The sequence below is a fragment of the Peromyscus eremicus genome, chromosome 4 (assembly GCF_949786415.1).
Source record: "Peromyscus eremicus chromosome 4, PerEre_H2_v1, whole genome shotgun sequence".
Classification (NCBI taxonomy): domain Eukaryota; kingdom Metazoa; phylum Chordata; class Mammalia; order Rodentia; family Cricetidae; genus Peromyscus; species Peromyscus eremicus.
Window position 1 is genome coordinate 60,090,060 of NC_081419.1, and position 15,146 is coordinate 60,105,205.

At 36.4% G+C, this 15,146-nt stretch overlaps 1 protein-coding gene across 1 annotated transcript in view; it reads left to right on the plus strand.

Moving 5' to 3' along the window:
• Nucleotides 1-15,146, plus strand: part of Znf804a (zinc finger protein 804A) — a 197,287-nt gene that overhangs the window by 154,550 nt on the left and 27,591 nt on the right. Inside the window, exon 2 of the mRNA XM_059259201.1 lies at nt 14,353-14,496. Within this exon, the coding sequence (XP_059115184.1) occupies nt 14,353-14,496 (144 nt within the window). The remainder of the gene's footprint in view (nt 1-14,352; nt 14,497-15,146) is intronic.

Below are 15,146 nucleotides of genomic sequence, written 5' to 3' on the forward strand. Positions count from 1 at the left end.
AATGTAGCACTCATGATGCCATTCTTTTAAATACACTGGCTGACCACTATGGTACATGTAAATTATCCCATAATTAAATGTTTTGTAATAACATATTTTAATTTTAATTAAGTTTAACACCTTAACAAAATAAGCTTCTTCTATTTTTACTTCCTTTTTAAACGTACATCAGTCTCTGCTCCTTGATAGGGTGTTGCATGTCTACTTAGTGGCCTAAAGCATGTTAATCTCATATTACCAGATATGTACCTCAGACATAGAAAGGGGTTTAGTGGGTAGCTCAGCATGTGCCAGCTAATGCCAGACTCTACCATTTAGTAAGTAATCACTCTCATTCTCATCCTGTTTTCATCATTCACAGATGGAGCTAACTGTATCCCTCCCAGGTTCCCTATTATTGGGTAGAGTCTGAATGAGGTGTACATTTACAACACTCGGTGAAAGCTAATATCCTCAATTTCTTTGTTTTGTCCACTCAAACTTTAGTTGGAAGTTTGATTTAACAAGTCAAAAGTGTACTTTCTTAAAAAAAAACTTCCTTTTTTATGGATATCTGAAACATATGATTATTTTCAAATGGTGTTCTCCTGCTGTGCTAACAGTGTATTGGATACACAGACTATCATTCCATCTGGAATTCAAGACAAAGTAGAATTAGCCACAGGGACAGGGCCTGCTGGTACTAATGGGAAGGACAGCAGGCCTCCATATATTGTTCTTCTTATTATGTAAGCTATGACTGCATGGATAATCTGTGTAAGGCTTTTGAGGGACTCAGTGATGGACACCTACAGCGTTAGACTTATGTTTTGAGAAAATATTTCAGAGAATGAATAAAGTTAAATGGTTTGAGGGCTTTTTACCTTCTTTTTTTCAAGCAATTTTCCTTTGTAGTCATGAAATGCAACCAAGGAGGAAATTTATGATTCTGTGACATAGTAAAATTAGCCTTAATGAAATTTATTGTTTCATTTTTTTCAGTCCTAACTTTACTATTTGTCCATATTTGATGTTTATATTAGGTACTTTGGGGCTCAGAGATGTAGCTCAGTCGTTGGGCACTTACCCAATCTCTCTCTTTCTCTGTCTCCATCTCTCCTGTGCACTCTCTCTGTCTCTCTATCTCACACACACACACTCACATTTATCTTATATTTTCATACAACCACATTTTCTAATTTCTAATGTAACCATAATTTTCTAGTATACATTTGTTTCATTATGCTGTTCTCTGAATTTCCTTTCCCCCAAAAGCACTATTAGTTAATGTACATATTTTGCAACAAATACCAAAGTGTTGAGAATATCATTTTGACCTTCAAGTAGTACTCACTCAATGGAGCCATTGGCATTCCAGATTATTGGAGTGAGACTGCTTCACTGTTTCTTAAAAATGAAAATGTCTTCTTTGAATAGGTATAACATGCTTTGTGGTACATTTATTTTGAAAAATGTATTAATTGCATTACCAATTTTACTTTTACATATTAAAAGTGATAATTTTTACATTTAGTCTATCTGATACCATGTTTAATATGTATTATACTTTTAATATTTTTGAAAAGCATGATTGCTAGCTTAAAGGAAAACATTACAATTAAATTAAAAAATTGTATGTTAAACACAAGAACCATATATAAGCTCTAGAAAAATTCATTTTCATTACAAAAAAGATCAACTTCAAAAATTGGTCAGGGTGGTCCCCAGATCATAGTCACTACTGTTTTATACTTTTCTTTTTTTAATTCTTCTCTCATGCAACACATCCTGACCACAGATTCCCCTCCCTTCACTCCTCCAAATACCCCCCACCTCCTCTCTTCCCCAGATCTACTCCTCCTCCATTTCTCTTCCCCAGACCAAAAAAAAAAAAAAAAAAAAAAAATAGCAGGTCTCCCAAGGATATCAACTGAATGTAGCTTAATAAATTACAGCAAGACTAGACACAAATCATATCTAGGCGGTATACAGCAACACAGTAGGAAGAAAATGGTCCTAAGAGCAGGCAAAAGAGTCAGAGGTAACCCCCATTTCCAATCTCAGGAGTTCCCCAAGAACACCAAGCTATGCAACCATAACAAATAGGCAGAGAACCTAGCTCAGACTCATACGGGGTCCATGATTATTGCTTCAGTCTCTGTGAGTCCCTATGAGCCCTGCTTAGTTAACTCTGTGGCCTGTGTTCTACTGGTGTCCGTCCTTGACCCCTCTGGTTCCTACAATCCTTCCTCTTCTTCTGCAGGGTTCCTCTGGCTCCACATAGTATTTGGCCCTGGGTCTCTGCATCTGCTCCTATTAGTTGCTGGATGAAGCCTCTCTGATGACAATTGGGCTAAGCACCTATCTATAAGTATAGAAGAATATCATTAGGAATTATTTTATTATGTGTTCGTTTATTTCAAGTCATGTTTGGTTCTATCTTGGGTCTCTCGGCTGTCCAGCCTCTGGTTCTTAGCCATCTAGACAGGCATGGGACCCCTCTCATGGCATGGGCCTCAAGTTGGACCAGTCATTAGTTTGCCACTCCCACAAATTCTGCTCACCTTTACCCCAGGACATCTTGCAGGAAGAACACAGAGTAGATCAAAGATTTTGTGGCTTGGTTGATGTCCCAGCCCCACTACTGCAAGCCTTGCCTGGCTATAGAAGATGGCCTGTTCAGGATTCATATCCCCTATTACTAGCACTCTTCGATGAGGTCACTCTTGTAGATTCCAGGGAGTTTCTAGTGCACTAGGTTTCCACATCACCCCCCAAATTCCTTGCAGTTCTTTTCGACTGGAATATTTTCTCTTTTTAAAGAAGATGCTTAGAGGACTTGGTTAACCCACTCTGCTGGATCATCATCACTCATCATCTCATCACTAATCACTCATCATCTTCAATAAATAACTTGTCCCTTCATCACCTAAAACTGGCCTCCCCTGCATCTTTTTCAGTCACAATCTCATATCCTTCTGTCTCTTAGATCTTCCAGTACATTTCCATCATCTTCCCAAATCCAGCCCTTTAGTATATTATCTAGAATGTTGGTTTGTTTGAATTCTAAATAATTTCTTTCTGTCTTTGTGCCCCGACAGAGGAGAATGAGGGAAATGTTTTTCTTTCCCTTTCACTTTCTTCGCCACTCTAAATTGAGTTAACTGTTCCCTTTGTAAATCTAACATTCAGTATTTCTGGGCTTCACCTGACCTCTCACTCTCTGCTGTTTAATGTGGCCCTTGCTTGCAGGCCATGCATCTCACTGCATTCTGAGGCTAGAGATCTGATGTTTTCATTCATATTCTTGGAGATTTAAGAAACTGCTGGCTGTCACCGGTGACTGCCACATTGAGGATGTTCCTTTCAGTACTTTGAATATTCTGCTTCACTCTTTTTTATTGGCATGATTTCTAATGAGAGTTATTTTTTCTTTTCTAAAACTTGCATGCAAATTTTAATCTTTTTTTTTTTCTGGTGCTTGAATATGACCTGCCTACACACTTGCTTTTATTGTGTTCTTATTTATAATTTTGGTTTTTGTCTGAGCTTCTTGAATCCGTAGTTTTGTTTAAAGTTATTGATCCAGGAAAATTATCACCCATTATTATTTCACATATTTTTCTGCTCCATTTTCTCTGTGTTCTCTTTTTTGTACTATCCACAGTTTTCAGTATACTCATCGGCTTATTTTGCACCTTCTTTTCCTAATTATGTTTCAGTTTGAAAAGAGTATACTTGTATATATATTTATAGGTATTTATTATAATCTTAGTGACTACATGTCTACTATAGGCATTTTTATTTCATTCAATTTTCTTTTCAACCTTTCTTGCTTTCCTTTCTCCTTATTAACATGTTTTACCTATTCTTACGAGGTGCCTACCTCTTCTCTTTGAAATTGCTGTATAGCTATTTAAAATTTCCTCCATGATAATACTAACATGTTTATAGTATTTGTGTCTTATTATGAGATGAGATTTACTCCTTGGACTCATTATTTCTAATATGTTTAGTTGACAGGTATCAAGGATTAGCAACTGAGGTGAATGGTCCATTAATATCAGTTTCTGGCCACCCCACTATATACTAAGCTGAATTGGAATTTTTTGAAGTAGATTTAGATGCTCATAGTCTCTTTGGTTTGACATTCTTTTGAATTTTTTTACTCCTCCATATTTTCTTCTTTGGAATTATGCAACACCTGCAGCTAAAATTGACTAACATAACACATGGGAGTTCAATTGTTGGAAGACAATTTTGGAAGAAATAGAAGCATTCTATATTTTAATTAATATTAAATATAGCTATTTTCCTATATATGTGCCTCATAGTTATCTATTAAATAGTTGATTCAGTCTTTTTCCTGCTGCATGCTATCTTTATTTATTTCTTTCCCAGATACCTTGCCAAAACTTTAACTGTGAATTTCTCAATCTATTTTAAGCTATTAGCCCTTTGTGGATATTGCCCTCTCTACATGGGTGAGGTCGGAAAGATGCAAGGCATAGATTTGAGAAGCTTTCTTTTCCTGGTTTGCAAAAGGTGTTTGGATTGGGCATAGAAAAATTTTGTTTACCTTAAGAGAAGACCTTCATCACAGGAAGGAAATTAATTACGGTAAAGAAGGTGATCTTCCCTCCACCTCCCATGTATATAAACTTCCTACCGATGGATTCTTTATGAGAACATAGGAGGAGTAATGGAAGGAAAGTTGTGATATCAAGAAATACGTAAATATTAAGAGTTTCTGTCTCTCATAATAATATACCACCATCAGATTTGGTTTGTTTGTTTGTTGTTTTGGAAAAGTTAACATTGGGAATTCCCAACTTGACTCTAGGGGTCATATCAGTTTCTCCACCTCTCTAAATATGTTTCTCTTCCCAGAATTTAAAGTGATAGACTCATAAATCAGTACCTAGCCCAATTGTCATCTGACAGTATTCTTCAAGTAGCTGATGGGAGCAGAGGCAGAGACCCACAGCCAAACTTAGGTGGAGCTTGGGGAACCCCAAAGAAGAGGGAAAGTAATCATTGTAGGAGACAGAGAGGTCAAGGACACCCGGAGAACACAGCACACAGAATCAGCTAAGCAGGCCTCATATGGGCTCACAGAGATTGAAGTAGCAACCAAAGAACATGCATGGGTCTGCCCCTGGCCCTCCGCATAAATGCTGTGGTTGTTTAGTTTAGGGTTTTTGTGGGTTCTCCTAACATTGTGGAGATATCTCTGACTCTTTTATGTGGGCTCACGGGGACTGAAATAGCAATCAAGGAACATGCATGGGTCTGCCCCAGGCCCTGGGCATACATGCTGTGGTGGTTTAGTTTATGGTTTTGGTGAGTTTTCCTAACATTGTGGAGATGTCTCTGACTCTTCACCTGCTTGTGGGACCTTTTTCCTCCTACTGGGTTGCCTAGTCCAGCCTTGATATGAGAGTTTGTGGGCTGGAGAGATGGCTCAGCCGTTAAAGGCTAGGCTCACAACCAAAAATATAAGAGAGTTTGTGCCTGGTCTTATTGTAACTCGTTAAGCCATGCTCAGTTGATATCTCTGGGAGTCCTGCTCTTTTGTGAAGGTAAATGGAGGAGAAGTGGGTCTCGGGGAGAAGGGACATGTAGGAGGAGACTGGAAGGAGGGAGGGACAGAAGGCTGTGGTCTGGTTGTATTGTATGAGAGAAGAATAAAGAAAAAGAAAAAAAGTTACATTCTACCCTGTGATCTCTGATCTCTGGTAATTCTGGGGGCGCGCGCGGGGGTGGGGGGGGAATGTGTGTTGTGGCTAGATAATGACACTCAAACCCTCCATAAGTCAGAACCAAAGCCAGAGTTATTGTCAGCATTTTGCTCTTTCCATGGTAGTTCAGTATTTCTTGAGATCCGGACTAAACTAGTTAAACTCACATGGCTAAATAAAGCCACTTAAGCTCATTGTCTCAGCTTCTATTTCCAGAGTAACTGAAGCCAAGATCACAAGTGAAACAATTTACTGAGAAATGATAGTATCTTATCCTAGACTGCCGCTACAGCTGAGAAAGTCACAAATAGGCATTAGATCATTACATGCCTTTCCTCTGACTCTCAGAGAAAATGACTAGTGCTTGTAAATTTAAGAGATTTCTAAAGTGAAACAATTACCCTCAATTACTATCACTCATATGCTATAGTTGGGCTCTTTGAGATGTATTTATATAGAATTTTTTTCCTTTTTGAAATCTATGTATGATTTTATGTATATATGAGCTAGAAATATAATACAACACAGAGAGCATTAAGCTTTGGAAAATATGGTATTTTTTTCCTATTTACCTTGAATGCCGAGATACATCTATCCTTACCAATAGGGAGACTGGAGATAAACATTAATATCAGTGAATTCCTAAAGTATTCCAAACACAAAAAAAGAATGTCAAATGTCTTCTGGTCCTTACCTGAGTTGTAATAATTCTAAGTTTAAAGCAGACGATTTAAATGGCACTGTGAAGGATGTGTAAAACAGACATCTTATTGATGAATATATCCATGTGGGATATATAAGGCTGTATTTTAAAAGAAGATTCTGGGAAGTCCATAGACCTTTCATGTGAGAAATTATGAAGACAGAAACTGTGCTCTTCGTCCAGCAGTTGAAATTAGATGAGTAGTCATAAGAAAGTAGAAGTTGTCATTAGCTAAGGTAAAATTCATGATGGCCAGGAGAGAGGGTTCGGTGGTTGGGAGCACTTGTTGCTCTTGCAGAAGACATGAATTTGATTCCTAACACTCATGTGGCACTTCCTAACCATCTATAACTTCAGTCTCAGAGGGTCTGATGCCTCCCTCTTCTGACTTTCACAAGTAACAGGTATGCAAAGCATGCATACATATAAAATAATAAAATATAAAAAAAGGAAAAGAAACAAATCCCTTCATGATACTTGCATGCATAATTTCTGCAAAGAACTCTTGGAAAACTACTTTCTTTCTTGGAAACCTGAGCAAATGAACATAGATGTTTACTTCTTACTATTTAGTCATAATCTCCACAGAAATTTGCTTAAAGACATGATACTCAATATGAAACTGTTTCATCGATCAGTCTCTGCATTTATCTGTAAGAAAGGCAAAGATCAGATTGTTGTTGTGCTGTCTTTAAAATTAAACTTTTTGTCATTGTTTAAAAACTAACTAACTTACTTGATATATTCTGTTCAGCGCATTTGTGACTTTTGATAAAAAAATTTTGACATTTTGACTCAGCCTTTACTTGCCCCTTCTACAGTCCTCAAAGTGTCTTGTGGTTTTCTCTTTTAGATGATAGAATCTGGACTTTGAGATCACCATGGCATTTATGGATGACAATAGTGGTACTCTTTTATCTATAAATGGCTGTTCCTTTGCAATATAAGGAAACTATTTGAACCAGATAAAACATAAAACAGAGCTACAACACTTCCTACATAAAATCTATGACATTTTTCTCACAAAAAATAACTTCCAACTCTTTGGATACCATGTGTCATAAAATTTCATTTAATTGTGAAAATAGTTATGTGAGTCAGTTAAATCTGAAAAGCCATGCTCATTTGAAGTCATCTCTATTTCTAATAATAAGTTTAAATTCACGATTTCCCAAGACCTTCTCCACCGGTTTGATAGTTTCCTAGAATGGTTTGAAGAAATCAAGAAAATAGTTTATCACTTTTCCTAGTTTACTATAAAGATGCAATTCCAGAACAGTCATATGAGAGAGATCACAGGCAGAGTCAGAGGAAATGCTGAGGAATTTTGCAATCCTTGTAGGCATGCTATCCCCACTATTCCTAAATGTCCAAATGTGTCCTTCCATACAGAAGTGCTTTTAACTTCACAAAGTAAAGAGTTTTGTGGAGACTTATTTATGAAGCCATTATTAGCTACATCCATCACTGGTAATGGGTTTTGTCTTTAGCCACTCACCCCTATGCAGGGTTTCAGGAATGAGGTTACAAGTTACATCTTGGATCATTACTTGGAATTTCCACATAGCAGCCCTCATCTTAAAAACTATCTAGGGACCACAAGTCACCATTATCTATTAGTCATACTAAAGATAATCATGGCTGGCCATGAACCTGATTCCTAAAGGCAGACACACCTCTAGGATAGACATAATACCTAAGACCTGAGCCCCCATGTGCTTTCTAGGTTATGTCTTGACTCAAAAACTATGGATATAAGTTTAAGTTTTAGGTTTCTGGACATGACCCAAAGCCTAGAACAACATCTAGCTGGGTGTATGGATATATTCATGTATAAGTGGAATACAAGTCACATGGAACATGCCTAGCTTACTGGGATAAACCTACATTCTGTCTATAATGAATGAAGCTACAGAAACTGGACTAGAGAACACAGCTGAATGTTAAGTCTGGAAGTTGGCAGGACCGTGACCTCTGTAAGAATGATGTTTGAAGAAAGGAGAAGACCTGAAATGTAGGGCCACTTTGGCCTGACATAACACTGAGTAGGAGTGAATCTTGTATTTCTGGGACCTGACCATTTGTTTTGGTCTTCAGGTTCCAGTATGGTGAATATAACTGCAGACTCCATCTTGGTTCTGCAGTGTTCCTGTTGTGTGATTTCATACAGACTGGTTTGGTACTACCTTCAAATCAAAGTGTATAAGTTCTGGATCCTGCCTGGCAATAAGGAGACCTTGAATTCTTAAGTCTGTGGATTTAGCTTGGACTAGGATACATTTGGAGACAATTTTCCAGGAAGGCCCGAGTCTGCAATAATCAAACTGAAAATAAGGTGGCCCAGTTCATAGGCAATAGTTTCGTTGGGTGATGTAAACCTTGATAATTCTGAATTTTAATTATGTTGTTTATGGATAGTGTTGAACAGTATTGAACATGAGTCATGTCCACATTTCATAATCTTTTATCTAAAATTTGATAAGCTTCAAGTAAGTATTTTCAAGTATGGACATTTGCCCACGTTGGTATTTCTGTGGGGGCATTCTGAAACAACATCACTTTCCTTTTGCAAATGCTTCCAGTTAAAAAAGTTGCTAATGTTATATCTTTATTACTAACTCAGTTTGTACTAGACTCTTAACAGCTAAAGCATGCTCTATTAAAATGTGTAGGACGCAGCAGTAATAGAAAAGGAAAACAAAAATCCCCTCTGCTCTGCTCTCGGGTTGCTCACATTCACATAGCAATGTTAGTTGAAAATGCCCAGTTATAACAATCTTACTTTAAAGAATGTGAATATTAACTGGTACTATATGTTGTGATGAAGCTTCCCTGAGAAGCATAATTTTAGAAAAGAAATGTTCTGTCCTTAAAGTGAGTCTTTATGCTATTTTCTTTATATACATGATGAACAGATTATCCTTGGGGCCATGCAAAGACCACTAACTACTCTGTTCTAATTTACTGATCTATAAAATATGCTGTGCCACCCAACTGTTAATGTGCTGCAAACTAAAAAATTCTTTTTCTCAATTGCTGAGTATCAAACTTAAGGCTTATGCATGCTAGACAGGTGCTCTACCTTTGAAATAAATCCTCAGAACTGAAAAATTTTTAACTTTATGATTGTATCTCATGACCTTCATATTGCCTTCTTAAAAGGAAAGATTCAACCTTCACTATTTTATTCGAATATAAAACTTGATGGGTTTGAATCTGTAAGACTTTTGCGGGTTTAATCTTCACTTTCTGCCATCACACCCAGTAGACATTTTAAATTTTGTGTTCATGTTTAATATAGAATGACTATGCCAGGCAAAGGTGGAGTTGTTTTTGTTTTAGCATACAGGAGTAATTGTTTCCTTTTCCCATTATTCAATTACATTCCTTACCCTCTGCTGTGGGAAATTGTGCTGAATACATGTTCACATTCTTCATAATGTGAGTCAATGCTTATTTCAATATCATTCAAAAGGAAGATTAGAGGAGCCATGGAGCAAGCCAGAAAATCACGACTGATATTCTTTACATACAAAAGTATTTTAAAAATGCTGGGTCAATAATAATGTATGTGTTACGCATACCTATGCCAAATACATGATAACAAATCACTCTATTTTGCTCATGCTTCTTTTACATTTTAAAATATATTTAGAGGATAATATCATTCTATCTTTTCCCCATCCCATTTCTCTTTCCAAACATTCCTATGTAAACATTGCTCTCTTTAAAATTCATGGCCTCTTTTTCTTCAGTCATTGATACATAAATATGACTTGATTCCTTACTTCAGTTCGTATCAAGTTGAAAATAATCTGGTCCAAAATTGTGTGTTGCCTTGCCTCATCATACAGCCTTATATTCCACTAAGCTAACTGTCCTTTAATCTGTTGAAGGAGAATAAAGATAAAAAGAGAGAGTAGAAAGGGGAACGATAAGAGAATGGATGGATTAAAAACATCAGACATAATCTTGTTTGTGACTTTCAAAAAGAACAAGGAGAAGACATTGCCATGTTTAACTTTACTAGAGTTCTATAAGAATAGTCTGAGGTGATATAGGAGAGGCAGAGACTGTGTTAACTTTGGGGAAGTAATTGTATATGAGTGGTAAACACTGAAGGACATCTTATTTTCCTCCCTCCTTTCATTTTATTTAAAAATGAAGATAATTTGATACCATAGACCATATAACTTGAGCTTGAACGTTGATTAACTAAAGTATATTCTTTGTCTTAAGCTGGCTAGTCAAATTTTCTAAGCTTTGGTATTCTTGGTTGTAAATTAAGAAAACATTTATAATGTACATTTCCAACATTTTAAATAAGGATCAAATGAATTAAAGCATTCAAATTCTAAATAAGTCCCTGAGGCCATAAAAGTAATGAATGAATGTTACCAATTATTACAATTTAAAATTAAAATATTTTTTTCAAGTCAAAGTTAATGTTAATATGTTTGAAGGATACAATTTCCCTAAGAATATTAATCTGTTCCACTAAATTTTCTAACAGCTAGAGATGGAAAACGAAAGAAACAGTTTTTATTCTCTACTGGAGTATTATTGTTATAAAGATAAAACCTTTATCAGGAAAGCAACACCAAGATTATGTAAGCAAACTTCACTGTGAATGGAGTTATATAAATTAATGTAGAGATTTTACCGACAAATTTCTGCTGAGGAACATTTGATAACTAATTCAACAACTAGTAAAACTGGTTCCCTTACACCATATCCTACGTACTGACTGCCCAGCTACCTCAGATACAAATATTTAAACTATGAAGTCATGCTATCACCTTCTGTTTCATTTAAATTGCATGCTTTACATAACATTATTTTCATTATTCAATACACATTCCTCAAGAAGTCTAGATCAGTGTAATTTGCTTTCAATCTTTTAAACTTCTTAAACTTTAGAAGTGACAAAATAGAAAAATAGGGAATAGGTGACAAACCAGTTGAGACATGATAATTAATCATTTAAATTCATGAAATCATATACAAAATTTTCCATGTTAGATATTTTTACCTTTTCCTATGAAGTAAATAAAAAATAAATTTATCTAACAATGAGTAATCTTTCATAAATTGATTAAGAGAGTGGACTATTCATTCATAGATCCTGACAATAAATTGATTAAGAGAGTTGACTATTCATTCACACATCTTGACAAATGGTTAGTTACTACAAGACATGTCCCACAAATCATGTAAACTTTATTATATATGGTGTGCATAAATTTACTCATTACAATAAACAATAATATAAGAAAAGTATTAATCATTAAATTATTGTTAAACTACTTCTTGAATATGACATATATACATGCATGTGCATATATACATATTTATGTGTATATGTGTTGTGTGTGTGTGTCACTGTGTATGTGTTTGGTATGTACACATATAAAGGCCCAAAGTAGAGATCAGATTTTTTTTCCTTGATAAATCTCTACCTTAATATACCCACCTGAACATTTTTGGACTTTTAGTTTTACTTGTGTGGGTGTTTTGCCTGCATTTATGTCCATGCCTGGTGCAAACAAAAGCCAGAGAGGAGCTGGATCCTCTGGAATTGTAATTATAGAAATTTTTGAGCCACTGTGTGGATGCTGAGGACTGAACTCAGGTTCTCTGCAATCAGTGATCTTAACTGCTGAGTCATCTCTCCAGCATTTTCTCTTTTTGGCGGGGGTGGGTGGGGGTGGGTGGGGGGGTGGGGGGGGCAGGGGGGTGGGGGGGTGGGGGTGTAGGGTGTCAAGATCTCTCACAGAACCTGAAGCTAATAATATATTAGGTTAGTTTCACTGAAAAAATCTTCAAGCATCGATCTACATCTACCCAAGCAGTGCTGGAGTTTTAGTTATGCCTACAATCACCCCTTTAACTCCAAAACTCAGTGTCTAGGAATACGCTTTAGTGGCACATGAGAAATGAATATGTTCAACAATATGTTATGTTCAACTTTAAAGAAATATATAAGTAAGTTTGTAAGACAGAAAAATTTTGCAAGCTGTGATGTATACTGAAGTTTTGAAGTTTTCTTGAACAGTACTAAGTAGATTCAATAGACTGTGTGTGTGTGTGTTTGTGTGTGTGTGTGTGTGTGTGTGTGTGTGTGTGTAAGAATAACAATTAAAGAAGAGATCATCAATTGAAAGGGAGTTAGTTGGCATGGAGAAATTGGAGTGGTGAGAAGTGGTGGAAATTATATAAATGTAGTACCCTTGTATGTAATTCTAAAAAGGTTAAATTAAAATGAATAAAATCAGCCAGTATCAACATGTAAAATGGACTTGTGTCTGGCAAAAACAACAATATTTAGGGTCTCAAAGCTATAGCCAAGAGCCATAGTAGTTCATGGTTCTTAATCAGAAGCTCACAGACCTTCCTCTTTTATGACCATAGCACCAGCTTCTCATCTGCCTCAGGCATTGATGGGAGAGCCATCCCTGACCTCCACCAGCTGCAACACTCTGGAGAGCAGGCCCTGCACCTGGCCAGTGTAGCAAAATATAACCAACCCTCTTAGTGCAGGTACAGGTGAGCCAGCCCCAAAATTGTCAACATGGGAGAGCTGTTTGCGTTACCATCTGTCTTGTGGCAGCATGGTCAGCGAAGAGTCTCACCCACCTCCCTACCCCCATCTCTCATCTGGAGGATCAGCTCTACAGCTGCTCAAGCCCAGATCCAGGGTTATGACTTACCCCACCCCAACATCCACCCCATCTATGATCTGCTAGAGCAGGCAAAGGGACCTGACCCGGAGACCCAAAGCTGCAGGATTTCTACAACACAAGACAACAGGTTATCCAAGAAGAGTCCTAGTGAGGGCCCAGCACCGATAGTGTAGTAGAAACCAGAGGCCTCAAACCAGACCAATGACTCTTTGCAATGAACACTTGCAAGTAAAAATAAATGGAGAAAGGGCTTTGTGGCGTGAATCACTGTGTAACACTGAAGCTTCCATAAAGAGATTTTTAATTTTTCCCTTTTTATTTTTTTCCCTTTTTTCTCTTGAATTTGTTATATTTGGGGAAGGCTGCAGGAGTGGAGGGTGGATGGGAAGGAATTAAGAAATAGATATGATCAAGATAAATGATGTAAAAGACACATAGAATAAAGAATAATAAATAATAAATAAATATGCTTCTACACCTAACTTCTTCATTCTCTGGAAAGTAGAGTTGTAAATCAATCTTTATTCATGGTAAGCATCATGGATATGATGTGCTACTGAGTTTTCTCCCTTCCTTCCTTCCTTCCTTCCTTCCTTCTTTCTTTTTTTCTTTTTTTCTTTCTTACCATTTCTTTCTTTCTTTTTTTTCCTTCCTTTCTGTCTTTCTCTCTTTTTCATTTTTAGGTGAAGAACTTAGACAATATACAAAAAAGTATCTTATCACTCAAAGATTTGTTTATTTAATTTCAATAAAAATTACAATGATCAAATTAATGCAATTTAGACAAACAATAGATGTATGTAAATATATATGAAAGAAAGAAAACACCTCGGTTGCATATATATGTAGCAATCCAGAACTCTTCTACACACATTTCAGCTATTTACTAAAGAGGATTTTCCATTAGCTAAGAATCAGAAATCTAGAGCAAAGTCACAGCTGCTGTTGGAATCTCACTTCTAATGTTGGCACAGAGTAGAGCATGCTCAGTTAATGCTTCTTTCTATACTACTTACTTTCTTGTTTGTATTTCTGCTGGGTTTTTTTTTTTCATTTATATTGGCTTCATCTGTGAATATTTTACTTAACTTGTATGTTTTTTTTTCAAATTTGGTTTGCCAATATTTCTTTATTTGTCCTTTGTCCTGTTTCTAGCTCTAATTACTGTACTAAAGTTTACAACTATCAAGGAGTGTAAACACAAGAGAGAGCTAATTGTGTGAATCCTTGAAATTTTATGTTTCAGGACTATGCTGAGAAGGAGAACACTATTGCCAAAGCTCTGGAGGATCTGAAGGCAAATTTTTACTGTGAACTCTGTGACAAGCAGTATTATAAGCATCAGGAATTTGACAATCACATTAATTCATATGACCATGCTCACAAGCAGGTAAGAAAGAAAAGTCAAAAAATGAGCATCTTTAAGCTTTGAGAGTAGACTGACTTGTTAAGACTATATTAAAGTTTTATCCTTTGCTTTACATCTAGTATCTACTTATGAGTGAGTACATACCATGTTTGTCCTTGATCAGGATCCATCCCTAGTGCATGAGTGAGCTTTTTGGAGCTCATTACCTATGGTGGGACACCTTGCTCAGCCTTGATGCAGGAGGAGGAGTTTGGACCTGCCTCTGCTGAATGTACCAGTACATTCAACAAGGGAGACCTTGCCTTGTTGGAGGAGGGAATGAGGGGTGGGGGGGGGGAAGGTGGGAGAGGTGAGAGGAGGGAGGAGAGGATGATCTGTGATTGTTATGTAAAATGACTAAAAAAATCCATAAAAATTATTTTATTTTCTCCTAATTTAGAATTTTCAAATGTAATTCTGTGATGATAAACCTGGTTTAAAAGACCAAAAGAAATCTTTAAAACAAATGTCTAATATTGTAAAAAAAAAAATTTCACTGACGAATGACTTTTATGGTCCACATTTGTTTTAAAAGCAATATTCTACAGCCAATGATCTGCTAAATGTCCTCAAATACATAGCATTTTAAATTTTTTGTTCCACACTACAGTCATTGTACATCAGTAAATTTT